Here is a 15,796-nt window from a genome sequence, read left to right on the forward strand (position 1 = left end):
AATCAAATATTCCCTTGACTATTCAGTCTGCTTCCACTATCCTTTCAAGAAATGCATTCCAAATCACCACAACTTGATGAGTAAAAAGGAAATTTATCTGCGTCTCTGGGACATCAGTTATAATGGGTAATACCCATGACCCCATTTTTCTGTATTTATTCTTTCACAGGATGTGGACATTGCTGGCTCGACCGGCATTTAATGCCCATCCCTAATTCCTCACGAGGTTAACATTCACGCAATTAATAGGTAGTCCTCCAGGGCTTGGGGTGATGCTGTGCATTGGACACCAGCTATTTTGGGTTTAGTTCAATGAAACTCGTGTCTCAGTCTTGGTGAATGTAAGGCTCTGCTTACTTTGTAACACTTTTGCCTCTGAGTCAGAAGCTTGTGGATTTAAACCCTACTCCAGAGATTTTATTGGATAATCTAGGCTAACTCTCCAGTACACCACTGAGGGAGTGCTGCACTGTCAGAGAGCTGTCTCTCAGATGTTAAAACAAAACTCTTTCTTTCCTTCAAATAGATCTTTTGCATATGCCCTAAAGCAGAGTAGTTCTAGTGCTCTGGCCAATATCTGTGCCTCAAACAAAATCACTAAAAATTGATTAACTGATCATTTATCATGTTGTTGCAGGACCTTGATATGTGTAAATGACCTCTTCTATTTGTCTATATTTTAAAATATTACAAATTTTACATTAGATTATGAAGGCTGTCCGGACTTGTAAAAGATATTAAGAAATACAAATTCCGCCTTACCTAGACAATTTGAGCTTTGGATAGTCTTAGCTTAGTGGCTTGTAGGGCTAGAAATGAAGTTTAAGTATGGGGAGCAAGCTCCCAGATCCACCAACCAACCACTTGATTATTGGGTCAACAGCGCTAGAAGAGTAAGGCAGACTAGCCCTTGTGGCCACTAGCTAATAACCAGAACTATCAAGTGTCAGCCTTGGCTCAGTGGTAACACTCCCAACTGTGTTAAGCCCTACATGCCAGAGACTTGAGCACATAGGAATCTTGGCTAACACTTAGTTGCAAATACTGAGGGAGTATTTGCATGGTCAAAGGTACTGCCTTTTCGATGAGAGGTTAAACTAAGGCTCTGTTTAAGTCCCATTCCAAGGACTGAACACACAAATCAAGGCTGACACTGGTGCAGTACTGAGGGAGTACCGCCCTGTTGGAGGTGCTGTCTTTCAGATGAGGCATTAAGCCAGGTCCCCTTGCTTGGGTGCATGCCCTCTTTTGAAGAAGAGCAGGGGAGTTAGCTGTGGTGTCCCAGCTGCTGCATTTCCCTGCATGACAACGCTTCAGAAACTACTTCATTGGCTGAGAAGTGCCTTGGGACAGCCTGAAGGGTCATGCAAAGCACTGAGCCAAGCTCAGCATGGAAGCTGCATGGTTGGAGGAGCCATATTTAGACAAGATGTTAAACGGTGGCCCCATATGCCATCCCAGGTGGATGCAAAAGATCCCACAGCACTATTTGGAAGAATAGCAGACAGGGGAAAGTTCTCCACAGTGCCCTGGTGCCAATATTTTATCCTTTGATCAACATCTAGGTCAGTATCACCTTGCTGTTTGTGGGAGCTTCCTGTGTGCAAATTGGCTGCCATGTACAACAGTAACTGCACTTCATTAGCTGTAAAACCCCTGTTTTTGTTGGAGGGCGGGCGGTGTCCGGTGGTCGCGAAAGGTTCAAGTTTTCACTGATTAGGGCAAGTTATTTCTTTGTTCAACATTTCAAGGCTCCACTCCTGAGCTTGGGCGGGGACGAGGACACTGGTTGACAGGGGGACTAGTCAATCAAGAGTGCAGCGGTCAGGCGAGGGTCCAATGAGCGACGAGAGACCGGGATGACCGACAAGCCGGCGGACCAATCAGGGCTGGGACCGGTGTGAGGAAGGGGCCAATCAGAGAACCGCGGTGGGCGGGATGTTTGAATCCTTGCAAGTACGCAGGAGCCGCCATTTTACGGAGAGCGGTTGGGTTTGAGGGTGGAATAAAGGTGGTGGTTTTATTTAAATAGAAGCATCGGAATTCACAAATTATCCTTTTTTTATCCTCAAAGGGTGGGGGGGAGGGGGAAAAATGGTAAAAATATTTATCGGGAATCTGCCGCGCATCGCGACGAAGGAAGAGATTAAAGAGTTATTCGAGAAGTATGGCAAACTGACCGAGTGCGACATCATTAAGGTGAGAGGGTCTGAAACGTACAGATGAATAAACTGGTTTTAAAATACTCAAGTTTGTGGCCAATGTCTGCACTTCAGGGCGAAACGAATGAGTTTTTAAAAAAAATTTAGTTTCAAGTAACGGCGAGGGGAAGAGAATTGAGGATGGACTGATCTGATGAGGAAGGTGTTACCGTCAATTCCTTCCCCCCCTTCCAAAAACACTGGATGAGCTCCAGGGTCAATATTAGCTCAACCCCATGGAGTAGTTTACACCTGTCTGGGGAATTCTCTGATGCTGATGGGTGGGAAGAGAGAGAGAGAGACCCTTTTCTACAAAGGGTTTCCCATTCTTGGGGTGTGGGAAGAGAAAGTACAATCTCAGTTTCCATAATGCCCCCAAGTCTGTTTTCAGTATGGAAAGGGAGAAAATTGGGGGGAAAAAAAAAGAAGAGCCCCATGAAGAGCAACTTTATGGCACCGGAGAACATGATATTCTTGCCATTAGTTCCGGGCCTGCATTACATTTGTCGCAAGGTTCCAGGTCCCCCACTCCAGGACTTGAGCACAAAAATCTAGGCAGGCACTCCAGTGCCAGTACTGAGCGGATGTTGCGCTGCCAGAGGTGCTGTCAGCACTCGGGTGTCAGTACCGAGAGGGTGCTGCACTGTTGGAGGTGCCTTATTTCAAATTTGACACTTAAGTTGAGCCCCCTTTCAGCCCCCTCAGATGAATGTAAAGCCATCTTTCAGATGAAATGACCGAAGCCCTGTTTGAGCTTTGGGTTGACGTAAAAGATCCCTCGACCACTATTTCGAAAAAGAGCAGGGGGAATTTTTATTCCATCATTGGCATCTCAAAAACATATTAGACCATAAGACGTAGGAGCAGAAGTAGGCCATTTGGCCCATTAAGTCTGCTCCACCATTCAATGAGATCATGGCTGCTCTGATAATCCTCAACTCCACTTTCCTGCCTTTTCCCCATAGCCCTTGATTCCCTTACTGATTAAAAATCTGTCTGTCTCAACCTTGAATATACTTAATGACCTAGCCTCTACAGCCCTCTGCAGTAAAAAGTTCCACAGATACACCACCCTCTGAGAGAAGAAATTCCTCCTCATCTCTGTCTTAAATGGGCGACCTCTTACTGTGAGTCCCAGACTTTCCCAGAAGGGGGAACAGCCCCTCAGCATCCACCCTGTCAAGCCTCCTAAGAATTTTATATATTTCAATAAGGCTGCCTCTCATTCTTCTAAACTCCAATGAGTACAGTCCCAAGCTCTCCCCATAAGAAAATCCCTCCATACCCAGGATCAACCTCGTGAACCTTCTCTGGACCGCCTCCAATGCCAGTTAATCCTATCTTAGATGAGGGGACCAAAACTGTTCACAGTATTCTAGGCATAGCCTAACTAGTACCTTGTGTAGTTTTAGCAAGACTTCCCTATTTTTATACTCCAATCCCTTTGAAATAAAGGCCAACATTCTATTTGCCTTCCATATTACCCGTTGAACTTGTATGTTAGCTTTTTGTGATTCATGCATGAGGACCCCCAAATCCCTCTGTGCTGCAGCTTTCTGCAGTCTTTCTCCGTTTAAATAATATTCAGCTCTTCTTCCTGCCAAAGTGCATAACCTCACATTTTTCCACATTATATTCCATTTGCCAAGTATTTGCCCACTCACTTAACACAGCTCTATCCCTCTGTACACTCTTTGTGTCATCCTCACCACTTGCCTCCCCACCTATTTTTGTGTCATCCGCAAACTTGCTGATAGTACATTCACTTCCCTCATCCAAGTCATTAATACATATTGTAAATAATTGTGGCCTCAGCACTGATCCATGTGGCACTCCACTTGTTACAGGTTGCCATCCTGAAAATGCCCTTCTTATCCCAACTCTCTGTCTTCTATTAGTTAGCCAATCCTCTATGCCTGCTAATAGACTACCCCCAATACCATGGGTTCTTATCTTTTTAAGTAGCCTTATGTGTGGTACCTTATTGAACGCCTTTTGGAAATCCAAATATATTACATCTACTGGTTCCCCTTTATCTATCCTGCTTGTTAACCTCCTCAAAGAATTCTAATAAATTTATCTGGCCTGATTTCACCTTCATGAAGCCGTGCTAACTCTGCTTGACTATATTATGCATTTCTAAATGCTCTGTTATTACATCCTTTATAATAGACACTAACATTTTCCCTATGACAGGTGTTAAGCTAACTGGCCTATAATTACCTGTTTTTTGTCTCCCTTTTTGAATAAGGGTGTTACATTGGAGGTATTCCAATCCTCTGGGACTTTTTCAGAATCTAAGGTTTCTTGGAAGATTACCACCAGTGCATCCACTGTCTTTGTAGCTACTTACGTTAATATCTTAGGATGCAGCCCATCAGGTCCAGGGGACTTATCGGCCTTTAGCCCCATTAGTTTCCCTTATACTTATTCTCTAGTGATATTTATTTCTTCCCTGCCTTTTGCCCCTTGATTATTTAATATTTTTGGAATGCTATTAATGTCATCTACCGTGAAGACTGATGCAAAGTATTTCTTCAACTCCTCTGCTATTTCCTGGTTCCCCATTATTATTTTCCCGGCTTCACTTTCTAAGGGGCCTATGTTCACTTTGGCCTCTCTTCCTTTTTATATATTTAAAGATGCTCTAACTACCCGTTTTTATATTATTTGCTAGTTTACCCTCAAAGTTTATTTTCTCCCTCTTTATTGTTTTTTGGTCATCTTTTGTTGGTTTTTAAAACTTTCCCAGCCCTCTGGCTTACCACTAACCATTACCACATTGTATGTTTTTTTCTTTCAATTTGATACTATCCTTAACTTCCTTGGTTAACCATGGTTGGTTTATCTCCTTCCTTGAATCCTTCTTTCTCACTGAGATATATTTTTGTTGTGTGTCATTAACTATTTTCATAAATGCTTGCCATTGTTCAACAACCGTCTTTTCTGCTAAACTCCTTTCCCAGTCTACTCCAGCCAACTCTGCCCTCATTTCTTTGTAATTACCCTTATTTAAGTTTAGCACAGTTATTTCCAACCCAAGTTTCTCACTCTCAAACTGAATGCTAAATTCTACCATGTTATGGTCATACTTTCAGAGGGGATCTTTTATTCTCAGATCATTTATTAAACCTGTCTCATTACACATTACCAGATCCAAAATAGCCTGATCCCTGGTTGGATCCACAACATATTGTCCTAGGAAACTGTCTCACATACACTCTATGAATGCTTGCTCGTGGCTTCCTCTGCGAATTTGATTTTCCCAATCTACATGAAGATTAAAGTCATCCATGATTATTGTACTACCTTTTTTACATGCCCCCATTTTCTCCTGATGTATTCTGTGTTCTACAATATAGCTACTGTTAGGGGGCCTATGGATTATTCCCGCCAGTGTCGCCTTCCCCTTGTTATTTCTTACCTCCGCCCATATGGATTCTACATCTCCCGATCCAAGATCGTTTCTTGCTATCACACTTATTCCATCCCGTGCTAACAAAGCTACCCCACCACCCTTTCCTTCCTGCCTGTCCTTTCGAAAGCTCACATATCCCTGAATATTTAGTTCCCAGCTTTGATCTCCTTGTAACCATGTCTCCATCATGGCTGTAAGGCCATACCCATTAACCTCTATTTGTGCCATTAATTCATTTATTTTGATCCGAATACTGTGTGCGTTTAAGTAAAGAGCCATTAATTTTGCTTTTTTTCCCCCCTTTGACCCTATTTGCTGCTTTTTTTTATGTTTGTACACTCTGTCCCTTCCTGTCACACTCTGGGTATCATTACCTAAATAGCTGCCCTGCAAAGCTGACGTATCCTTTTGCTTTGTAAGCCTATGTATCCCCTCTCCAGAACCCCATCCCCTTGATTTAGTTTAAAGCCCTCTCTATAGCCCTAGTTATTCGAATCGCCAGGACACTGGTCCCAGCACGGTTCAGGTGAAGACTGTCCCACTGGAAGAGCTCTCTTCTACCCCATTACTGGTGCCAGTGCCCCATGCACTGAAACCCATTCCTCCCACACCGATCTTTGAGCCACGCATTTAACTCCTTGACTTTATTTACCCTATGCCAGTTTGCCTGTGGCTCAGGTAGTAATTCCAAGATTATTACCTTGGATGTTCTGCTTTTTAACTTAGCTCCTAACTGTTCAAATTCTTTCAGCAGAACCTCCTTTCTAGTCTTATCAATGTCATTGGTACCAATGTGGATGACGACAACTGGATCTCTCCCCTCCCGCTCCCAAGTTCCTCTCCAGCCCTGAAGAGATATCCTTAACCCAGGCACTGGGCATTAACACCGCCTTCGGGACTCACGTTCACAGCTGCAGAGAGCAATATCTGTCCCCCTAATTATACTGTCCCCTACCACTATTATGTTTCTATTTCCTCCCCCCACTTGAATGACTCCCTTATCTGATTATTATCGCATTGCTGTTTGTGGGAGCTTGCTGTGCATAAATTGGCTGTTGCGTTTGCTGCGTTACAACAGTGACTGCATTTTAAAATTGGCTCTAAAGTGCTTCAAGCTTCATAAAAGCCACTATGAATGCCAGTCTTTCTTTGAAGGAGGAGGCCTTCACGTAGGAGCTTTAAAGTGCGCCTAACTTGAGTTAAAGTTTTTACATTTAACTCCCACTCCAGATATTTCAGCACAAAATCCAAGCTGTCACCCTCAGTACTGAGGGATTGCTGCATTTTTAGATGTGCCATCATTTTGGTTAGACATTAAGTTGAGTCGCCCACCCAGGTGAATGTAAAGCAGCGTTTCCCAAACTTCTTTTCTGCTGTGATCCAAAGCATCACACTTGGTGTGACCCCAGAATGAAAATTGGGAAGGGGAGTATGGAGAGCATTGAGCCAGGTGGGGGTTCAGAGAGCAGGGATATAGGCACAGAAACAACTAAGATACCTACCATTTTTCAAGCTTTGTTGGTGTTAGCAATCGGGACTCGGAACTCATTGGATTAGGTCATGCCTACAGGCAAAAGAAAAATCACGTGCATTTTAAAGGGGCCTCACAGCTGATCCCAGGACTCTCAATTCTCCACTCCACTGCAACCTCAATTGCTTGTCCCATGACCCCACTGGGGGTTGCAACCCACAGTTTGGGAATCCCTGATATAAACCTTTCCTGCACCCACTTCAGATCAGAAGAGTCCTGGCCTCTTTATCACAGCCAATACCTAAATTGCGAAGTTATAATGAACCTTTATAAAACACTAGGTTCATGCTCAACTAGAGTATTGTATCCAGTTTTGGACATCACACTTTAGGAAGAAAACAGATTTATGAGAATGCTTCCCAGTATTACTGATTTCAGTTCCATGGATACATTGAAAAAGTTGGGGTTGTTCTCCGTAGAGGAGATTTGATAAGAGTTCACGATCATAAGGAGCCTAGACAGAATAGATAGAGAGAAACTGTTCCCATTGGCAGAATGATTGAGAACCAGAGGACACCGATCTAAAGTGATTGGCAAAAGAACCAAAGATGACATGAGGGAAAACTTCTTTAAGCAGTGAGCTGTTAAAATTTGGAATTCACTACCTACGAGAGTGGAAGAGGGTGAGGCAGATTCAATCATGGCTTTCAAAAGCAAATTGGATAAGCACCTGAGGAGAGAAAATTTGCAGGGCATTGGCGAAAAGGCAGGAGAGCAAGACTATCTAAATTGTTGTTTCTGAGAGCCAGCACGGGATAACACTAAAATGTGTTGGGGTCTGTAACTAGCTTAATTTCTTGTTTTCTAGTTTATTCCTTTTTGAAATTTATGGGCTCATCAAAAGCAATGTTGTGACTCCCTAAATCTGAACTCCAAACTACATTTACCTGCCCAGCTCCCACATCCTTTCAACTTCATGAACTTCATCCACCCATCCAATCTGATGCTGGATGTTAACAGTTTCTGCATCGGTGACTAAAGTTGGAAGGGATTCCACATCCTCGCAACTCTGTCTAACAAGTTCTCCTCTTTGTTCTAGAGCTCTTGTGTTTAATCCTGTATTCGTGATCCCTCAACTACTGCAAACCTGTTTCTATCTACCCTGTCCCATGCTTTCCTAAATTGAAACCTTTATTATTTGGCCCCACAATGAGGATCGCTTCAAAAGGGAAAAGACATTCAATTTTGGAAGCCTTTGTATTGTGTTTCCTCACACCAGGCAACATGTCAGTGAACTGGCATTGCACCCTCTCTAAAGCCTCTGCCCTTCCTGTAGTGTGGAGCACATGCTATGTCCGTAGCTTGAGCTTTTGTGCAGGTTAATGGCAGCATTGTGTTTGTTTTAGGTCTTGCCCTGTGGGGTCTTGTGGCACTTAGACATAAACAAGGAGATATGTCTGTAGACTGTCGGCAGAATGGAGCTAAAGAGCTCACAGCTTTGAATAAATGCAAAGCTGAAACGGAGCACGAGGCGGTACAGGAGGATTCTTAAATGATCTTATATAAAAGACCATGGCAAAGAATTAGGTGGTGGTATAGCTATCCTTGTTCAAGGTTCACTGGGCTGGACGAGAGGAGAAAAGTAAAATGTTGTTTGTATTTCTTTTGTTTGATAGAATTATGGCTTTGTGCACATGGAGGATAAAGAGGCGGCAGATGAGGCAATCAAGAACCTGCATCACCACAAACTCCATGGGCTCCCCATCAACGTCGAGGCCAGCAAGAGCAAGGTGAAGACCTCGACCAAGCTGCACGTCAGCAATATCGGTGCTGAGTGCACGAACCAGGAGCTGCGGGCCAGGTTCGAAGAATATGGGCCTGTCATCGAGTGCGACATTGTCAAGGACTACGCCTTTGTGCACATGGAGCGGGAGGAGGATGCCATGGAAGCCATCCGAGGGTTTGATGGCACTGAGTTTAAAGGTGAAATTGCTGGAGTGTGGGTGGGTGGGGGGGGGGGCGGCATGGGTACTGACCATGCCAGGCAAGGGCACCACCACAGCACTGACTATTGATATTTATCGTTTAGAATCCCACAGTACTGGCTGTAAGTTGTTGTGGATGGAAGTGGAAGATCAGAGGAAACAGTAAAAAAAATCTGTCAGCCACCCCTCCCCCCACCGTCCTTCAGTAAAATAAAAGAACTATCCTTTTTAAGAGAAGGTACCTGATTTTGCAAGTTCTAATTTTGCTATCTTTTCTACATCTATGCTTATAGTTTTCCTGATGTTATATGCTATAGTTGTCCTGAATAGGTTTCTGGGTAAAGTTACCAGTCAGTGTTGCACTGAATCTTGCATCATAAAAGTCATTGTTCAAATTCCTCGCCTCTGCTGAATTGGCAGATAGCAATTAATCCAATGCTGTTGGTCTGGTGAGGGGCTTGGGGAGAGGGTTAAATCTGTGAGCAGCTGATCACTATCCAAGAACTCCCCCCTCCTCCAGTTGGAAACTGCACCTGTTGATGTGCATTGAAGACAGGGTTGGGTTTGGCTTTGATGCTCCTCACAGTTCAATAGGTTGCCCATACTCACAGGTGAAGACTGCCTATTTGAATGCTGCTGATAGACCTGGAGTTGGTTCCAAATATGCGAATCACTTGGAACTTGAGAGTCTGATGATTTCTGTAAATGAGTAGCGATGGGTTCTTTCACTGTAATTTTTTTCACATTTATTAATTTTAGTTCTGTTTTCACAGCGGGGGGTGGGTGGGGAAATAGTCATCTTGATGTTTATTTGCTTCATTTTGGGCTTCCCTCATAGGTTGTGAAGTGATTCTGAGTGCAGGGTCACTTCAGCAAGTGCTGCTGTGGACCTAACAGGCTACACAAAGTACTGTGCTCAGGTAACAATGTTGGAAATGATAAGCACCCATGTTACTCTGATGGGCACCTTGTTTAATCACTGAATTTTATGTGTGCAAAAGGCCTTGGGTTGATTCCCCAGGCTGTCCGGTGAAAGCTGTGTGGTCCTCACCGGAAGGGTGGGGGCAAAGGGATGTGGAGATGGTAGATTATTCAGGATTCCCAGAAATGTTCCCTGACAACTGCTGAAAAGATGATGTAGCGAGAACAGGACTGGGCTCTGCTCTGTTCCCCAACTCAGGCAAAAAGCCCATCAGCTACACTTGAAAGTGAAAGTGGCCACACGTGAGCGGTGCTGTACTCTGGCAGGGTCTGTCACATTCAGAAGAAATCAGTTTGAGAGAGGGTAGTTTAACCAGAAAATGGTCAAATAACTTGTGTGCAGCCCATTTCCATTAGCCAGAGATATGAAAAATCCAAGTATTGATAGGTTAAATTACAATAATTGAGCTGAAAAGAGACTTTGTTTTACATGGAAGTTCAGTTTTTGGTATCCGTCGCTGAAATTATTTTGCGCCAGTGGGATTGAAATTGTAAATGCTGAGGTTGTGTTGATTTCACTGCTGGTACACAGTGGTTTGTGGACAAACTGCTGCGTTCGTGTTCAATTGGCATTTGTACTTTTTCCGTCTTGGGTGCACTCCCAGTTGCTGACCAAGAATGTTTTTCAGTAATGGGCTATCTGAGTTTGCGAGCGCTGTTCTGTACAGTGATATAATGGTTGTACATAAAAGTGCTAAGACGATGACGCTGCTCTCCCAGCGAGGCCACACACTGGAAGGGAGCGCAGGCAGGCAGGAATTAGAGCTCTGGCAGTGTGTCCCCAGCGTCCCCAGCCCAGATTCACCAGCCTATGTTTCTTATTGAGTTCGGCTTCCCATCACGGCATTACCCCACATGCTCTGTTTACAGGGCAGAATCTGAATCTGTAAAGCTGCTGATCTCCTGAAAGCTCAGAATAGAATTTGGCCTTCTTTCAAAAGACACTCTATACAACTTTGAAATAATTTGAGTGCTGCTGCCCCCATGGCTCGGAAGGTTTATCTAGAGATTGGCTGGCTCTAATCCCAACCTCTGCATCCTGTCCTGTCTTGCCTGCCTTTTGTGTTCTTAATGTTGTCACCAATGTTAATTCATGTTCATCCTGCGACCAGCAGGTACTCACCATGTGGTCCTCGAAGCAGGGATAACTTGGCCCTTTTTGTGCTCGAGTTTGCTCTGTCTGTAATTCCTGGGCCTGGGAGTGTTCTTAACACTTGTTGCCTCACTGTTGGATAAATCCTAAATGAGAGCATCAAGATCTCTTGGTATCGGCAGCTTCAGGAAAGTGTAAGATTGCTCCAGGCCTCTGAGGCATGCACAGTTGAAAGCTTGGTCATCTCTGATTTGGTGTGTTGATAGCAATACTGAGTAGAAAAGCTTATCAATGTCGTCCTTATGTAACACTCTTCATTCATCATCTCAATTGGTGCCGAGGTAAGATCAGTCCATCACCCTCGTGTTTGCAAACAGAACTCGAGAATCCCTAATGGTACCCACTGCTTTTTCAAGTGAACATGGTGTAAAAGTCTTGCACACTTGCTGTTGAAGCTTTACAAAAACATGGTGTTCTTTGCAGCTGCATTTTTGGTTTCATTGCCGACAGATGTACTCCTCCCCGTCAGTCCACTTTGGACGTCGGTCTTTGTTTGGAAACTATTGCATTCCCGGCCAAGGTCCTGCCGCTCGGTGTCGTCCATGGAAGTATCTCGTGTGATTCCACTGGAGGAGAAAAACCACTCTGCAGCGCTGAGCTGACTGATCTGCTTGGAGGGAGCCTTGCCATTTTGCCCCTTTTAGAAATTTGCTTCTCGTGTTTCTGGAAAACTGATGCTCCGTGTGGACCTCAGTGAATTTATGGGTGGTAAGTAGTGTGAGGGAGCTGAATGTCGCATCTTTTCTACTGACACATTTGGTTTCCTCGCGCTCTGTCTCAGCACCTGTTCAGGTGATTTTTCTTCACTCTCCAGGTTTAATTGAAAAGTCTAAAGATAAAAGTACCAAAATCATTTATCTTAAAGGGTAAGCATATCTAGGAAAGTGCATCTTTACTTAAAAATGCTCTTCCATTTACAAGGATCAGTGAAAAGGCTGTCTTTATTTTTTTTTAAAGTCATCTTTTCTGATCTGCCTGGAGACTTGTCAGTTTGATTCTCCTTCTCTGTCAGCCTAGTATGTAATGCCACCCATGGAGTGATCAGCCACGATTCATCAGCTGAGGGAGGGAGGCAGGACTTTGGGTACCTTGACTGGTACCATATTGTTCAATCAGTCAGACCTGTAGCATTCAGGAAATAACAGCCGTATTTTTGTGAGAAATTTTCATTCCTTTATGGAGTAGGGGAATACAGTACTTTAAACAAGAAAGTACTCCCCTCTCTTCCTCTTTTAAGTCTCTTGTTTGTAGAGGTAATTGACAATTTGTCACAGTACAGCAGATGTGTGTGTGAAATCCCTGTTCAGCCTCATCAACAGTTAATTTTATAGAATTAGTGTCTCTCTCTTCCCGCCCCCCTCAACCCATCCACGATTCCCAGTCCCTCAGTAACTAAATGGTGGTTATTTGACTTCCCTGCAACATGGCGATTATCCTCACATCCTTTGGTAGCAGTTATAATCAGATTTCCCTACCCCTCCCCATCACCTCCCAACCATCCCCCTCCCACCACCCCCACTTTTGCATTGGGTTTAAACTGAGCCACACAGCAAGAGACCACATTTTAAAAAATGTCATTGAGCAAACTGTCTTGCGTCTTGTTTTCAAAGGCAAACGGATCCATGTCCAGCTGTCGAGGAGCCGGCTTCGGACACAACCTGGGATGGGCGAGAAAAACGGCTGTTTCCGGTGCGGTAAAGAGGGCCACTGGTCTAAAGAATGCCCCAAAGATCGCGGTGGTTTTGACGGTGGATTCTTTTGCGACTACCCCCAACCTTACCCAATGCGGCCCATGTCAGCGTACGGAGAGCGTCCGGTGTACAATGAGCGGTACGGGATGGCTCATCACTACGAGAGCTATCCGGCACAGCCATACGCGGCGACGGGAGATCCCTACTTTGATCGGCGGCCGACTCAGCTTGCTCCTATAGGCACCGCGATGAGCAATTGCGTCCCTGGCGGGTTAGACCCCTACGGGAGGCACCCTGTGCCGCCCCCACCCCCTTCCTATTACGACAGGGATAGGAGCCCTCTGCGACGGATGCCCATGGCGGCCTCGAGCACCGGATATGGGTTTGATTACACACAAGTCAATGCAGCAGCAATGTCCACTAGATCTCCGTATGACGTGCCGAGCACAGCAGGGAATACCTACATGGACCGTTCGCGATACTCTATGTTCTGATCCGAAGGTGAGGCACCATCCTCTTTCAAACTGCAGGTGTGTGTCTGACATTGCAGACTTTGCTTCGGCCGGAACATATTCAGTGGCTAATGTACAAGGAGCTTCAAGGCTCCTTTCCCTCCCCCTTCTCCCCCAACCCAAGGGGCTCAGAGAATTTATCCATTGATTAATTAAGTCTTACCCATACTAACTGAGAGGACCCCCCGGTTAGCTTCTCCTGGTCCTTGCTAATGAAAACCTTGGCACTAATGGGAAGAGGGAGGTAGGTGGGAAGGGGCGTATTAGCTGAGATGTAGCTGCTTCCGATTGCTGCTTAACACCCCACCCCCTTCTAAAGTACATGTGTGGTGACCTGAGTGGCAATGGGATCAGAGTGGGCTAGGATTCCCCATGTTATTTAGTAAGCTTCGGATGCACTCCAAGATATACGCGTGAATTGAGACCAATTAGACATTCACTGGAAGGAAATCTGTGGAGCTGTAATTCCCAGTAGGGTCGATGTTAATAAGTGATGGGGAGAATATTGACCAGAAAAGCAGTCTGCAGCCTGCACCATTATTGAAGTAGTTAAGTGCTTGCTCTTAACCAGAGTGTAACCAGAACTTCACGCTCAATTGACGTTTATTTTTATATAAAACAGGTTTTCTCTCTGCTGCCGAGGACCTCAGTTCTTTGTGCATTAGCCATTGAATGTCTCCGAGTCTGTTACCCACATGGCTCATATAGGACAGGGTGAAATGGCTGCGTGTTTCAGGGCAGTCGATTCAGGCTGTGATCTCAAGGTGAGGCGCGTGCCTTTTTTACAGATATGTAAAATAAATCTAAATTGACGTCCGTGTGTGCTTTTTTTTTGTTTCTTACAGGAATGATAAGTATCCCTTGATGAGAGAGTCGGGTCCCCCGGTATACGTGCGAATCTTCGGGTTGTGCGGGATGCGTCCATCAGCGGGATATAGCGCAAGGGACGTTTGGTGCGATACCCCACCCTAATTTTTTTTTAGAAATAGTTAAAAAAGTAAAACTTGGTTCCAGACACGAGCTCACTTTATCCGTAGTGAGCGGTGGCCAAACTCCTGTTTTTTCCGAAGACCGGGCTCGTTCTGCGTGTTTTATTTTTAAATAGTAACAGTTCTTTGTGCTAGTCAGGAGTATATTGCGCCTCTGTCAGCAGTAGAAAACTTACTCTTTTTTTTTAGTTATGCATTTTCTTGTATTGAAAGCTTATACAATAAATACCAGGTGTTTCACATTCAGTTCCTGGCTCTGAGTTGCTGCTTTGCATTTGGTCCCTTCACTGTCTTGCGTTTTTTTATTGTTAAGTGGTGTATGAGATGGGCTGCGGTTTCTCTGTATAATAGGAGGTAGCTTCAGGCAGTTTTATTGCGGTCAGGCACTTTTCCAGTTTAACACTCGCTCGCACAGACCCTGAGGTCCCCGAGCACTGTTAAATTAGCTGATGCCTGCTGCTCACTGACTCCTTTTGGAAAGTGTCAGATGAGAACAGGATCTGGCTCTACCTAGTGCCCTCTGTGATTGAACATGGGTAAATGGTCATTTGGGCTGAGATGTGTGAAACTCGATTAGGATATTTGGGATTCAAAACCTTGGAGGTTGTATTGTTCGAGATTGACTTGGCTAGCAAGGAGATTGTATGATCCACTGGATTCTCCCTTTGAACCTAAGCCTGAGAGACTTGGGATCCATGGTGGAAAACTACCAGTCATTTATACTATGTATCATTCAAGGACATAAATCTGGCTCTGTTTGGGCAGTGGAAAAATTAATGGTGCAGTGGGAAAAAGTTGGACTTCTCTGAGTTGGTAGGGCAATATGGAGGAAACTTTTTATCCATTATCTGACCTGGGAGTGCTTGATGCCACGGCCACTCTTCAGAAAACAATGTCGACAGGTCCTGCCCTCACTCGTGGCCCAAGTTGCCTGAAGGGCCTCCCTTCCCTCGCTAGGAGGTGCTGTTGTAGTGCCTCTAAATGCTGTTCCTTCGGCAGCTACATGACAATTTTCCATGCTTGTTCCTTTTCTGTGTTCTCTCCTGACTTGCTGACCAAACTTGCCAAACCATTCTTCTTGAGCCACCCTAAACCATTTGGAGCAAAACAGTAAACTGCAGTTTTTTTGCCACCAGCAACACCCCACCAACCACTGATGTCTACCTATACACACTATCCAGCAGGGATCACTAACCAGCAGTCAGATTGCAGAAGCCCCAGGGTGATTTTTTAACCACCTCACCATGGATCACAGCCATACTGCAGCCCTGAAAGGTTGCATAACTTGGCACAGAATGAGGATCAAAGCACGCATCTTCTGGTTACTTATTAATAAACTGCTAAAGTTTTGCTCAACACTGAGTTGCATAAACGGAGCATTCCCATGTGGTATTT

General features: G+C 44.7%; 1 protein-coding gene across 5 annotated transcripts in view; it reads left to right on the forward strand.

The window, feature by feature from the left end:
• Positions 1-1,960: 1,960 nt before the first annotated feature.
• LOC144670428 (RNA-binding protein 4-like) overlaps positions 1,961-15,796 on the forward strand; it is a 45,334-nt gene continuing 31,498 nt past the window's right edge. Inside the window, exons 1-4 of one of the 5 annotated variants that reach the window (XM_078532908.1) lie at positions 1,961-2,199; positions 8,767-9,073; positions 12,820-13,401; positions 14,258-14,647. In XM_078532908.1, the coding sequence (XP_078389034.1) occupies positions 2,095-2,199; positions 8,767-9,073; positions 12,820-13,394 (987 nt within the window). In that variant the 5' untranslated portion in view covers positions 1,961-2,094 and the 3' untranslated portion in view covers positions 13,395-13,401; positions 14,258-14,647. Of the gene's footprint in view, positions 2,200-8,766; positions 9,074-12,819; positions 14,648-15,796 lie in introns of those variants that run through there. The other 4 variants (XM_078532909.1, XR_013573878.1, XM_078532907.1 and 1 more) reach the window with 4 other exon arrangements.

The sequence above is a fragment of the Cetorhinus maximus genome, chromosome 31 (assembly GCF_964194155.1).
Source record: "Cetorhinus maximus chromosome 31, sCetMax3.hap1.1, whole genome shotgun sequence".
Lineage (NCBI taxonomy): Eukaryota > Metazoa > Chordata > Chondrichthyes > Lamniformes > Cetorhinidae > Cetorhinus > Cetorhinus maximus.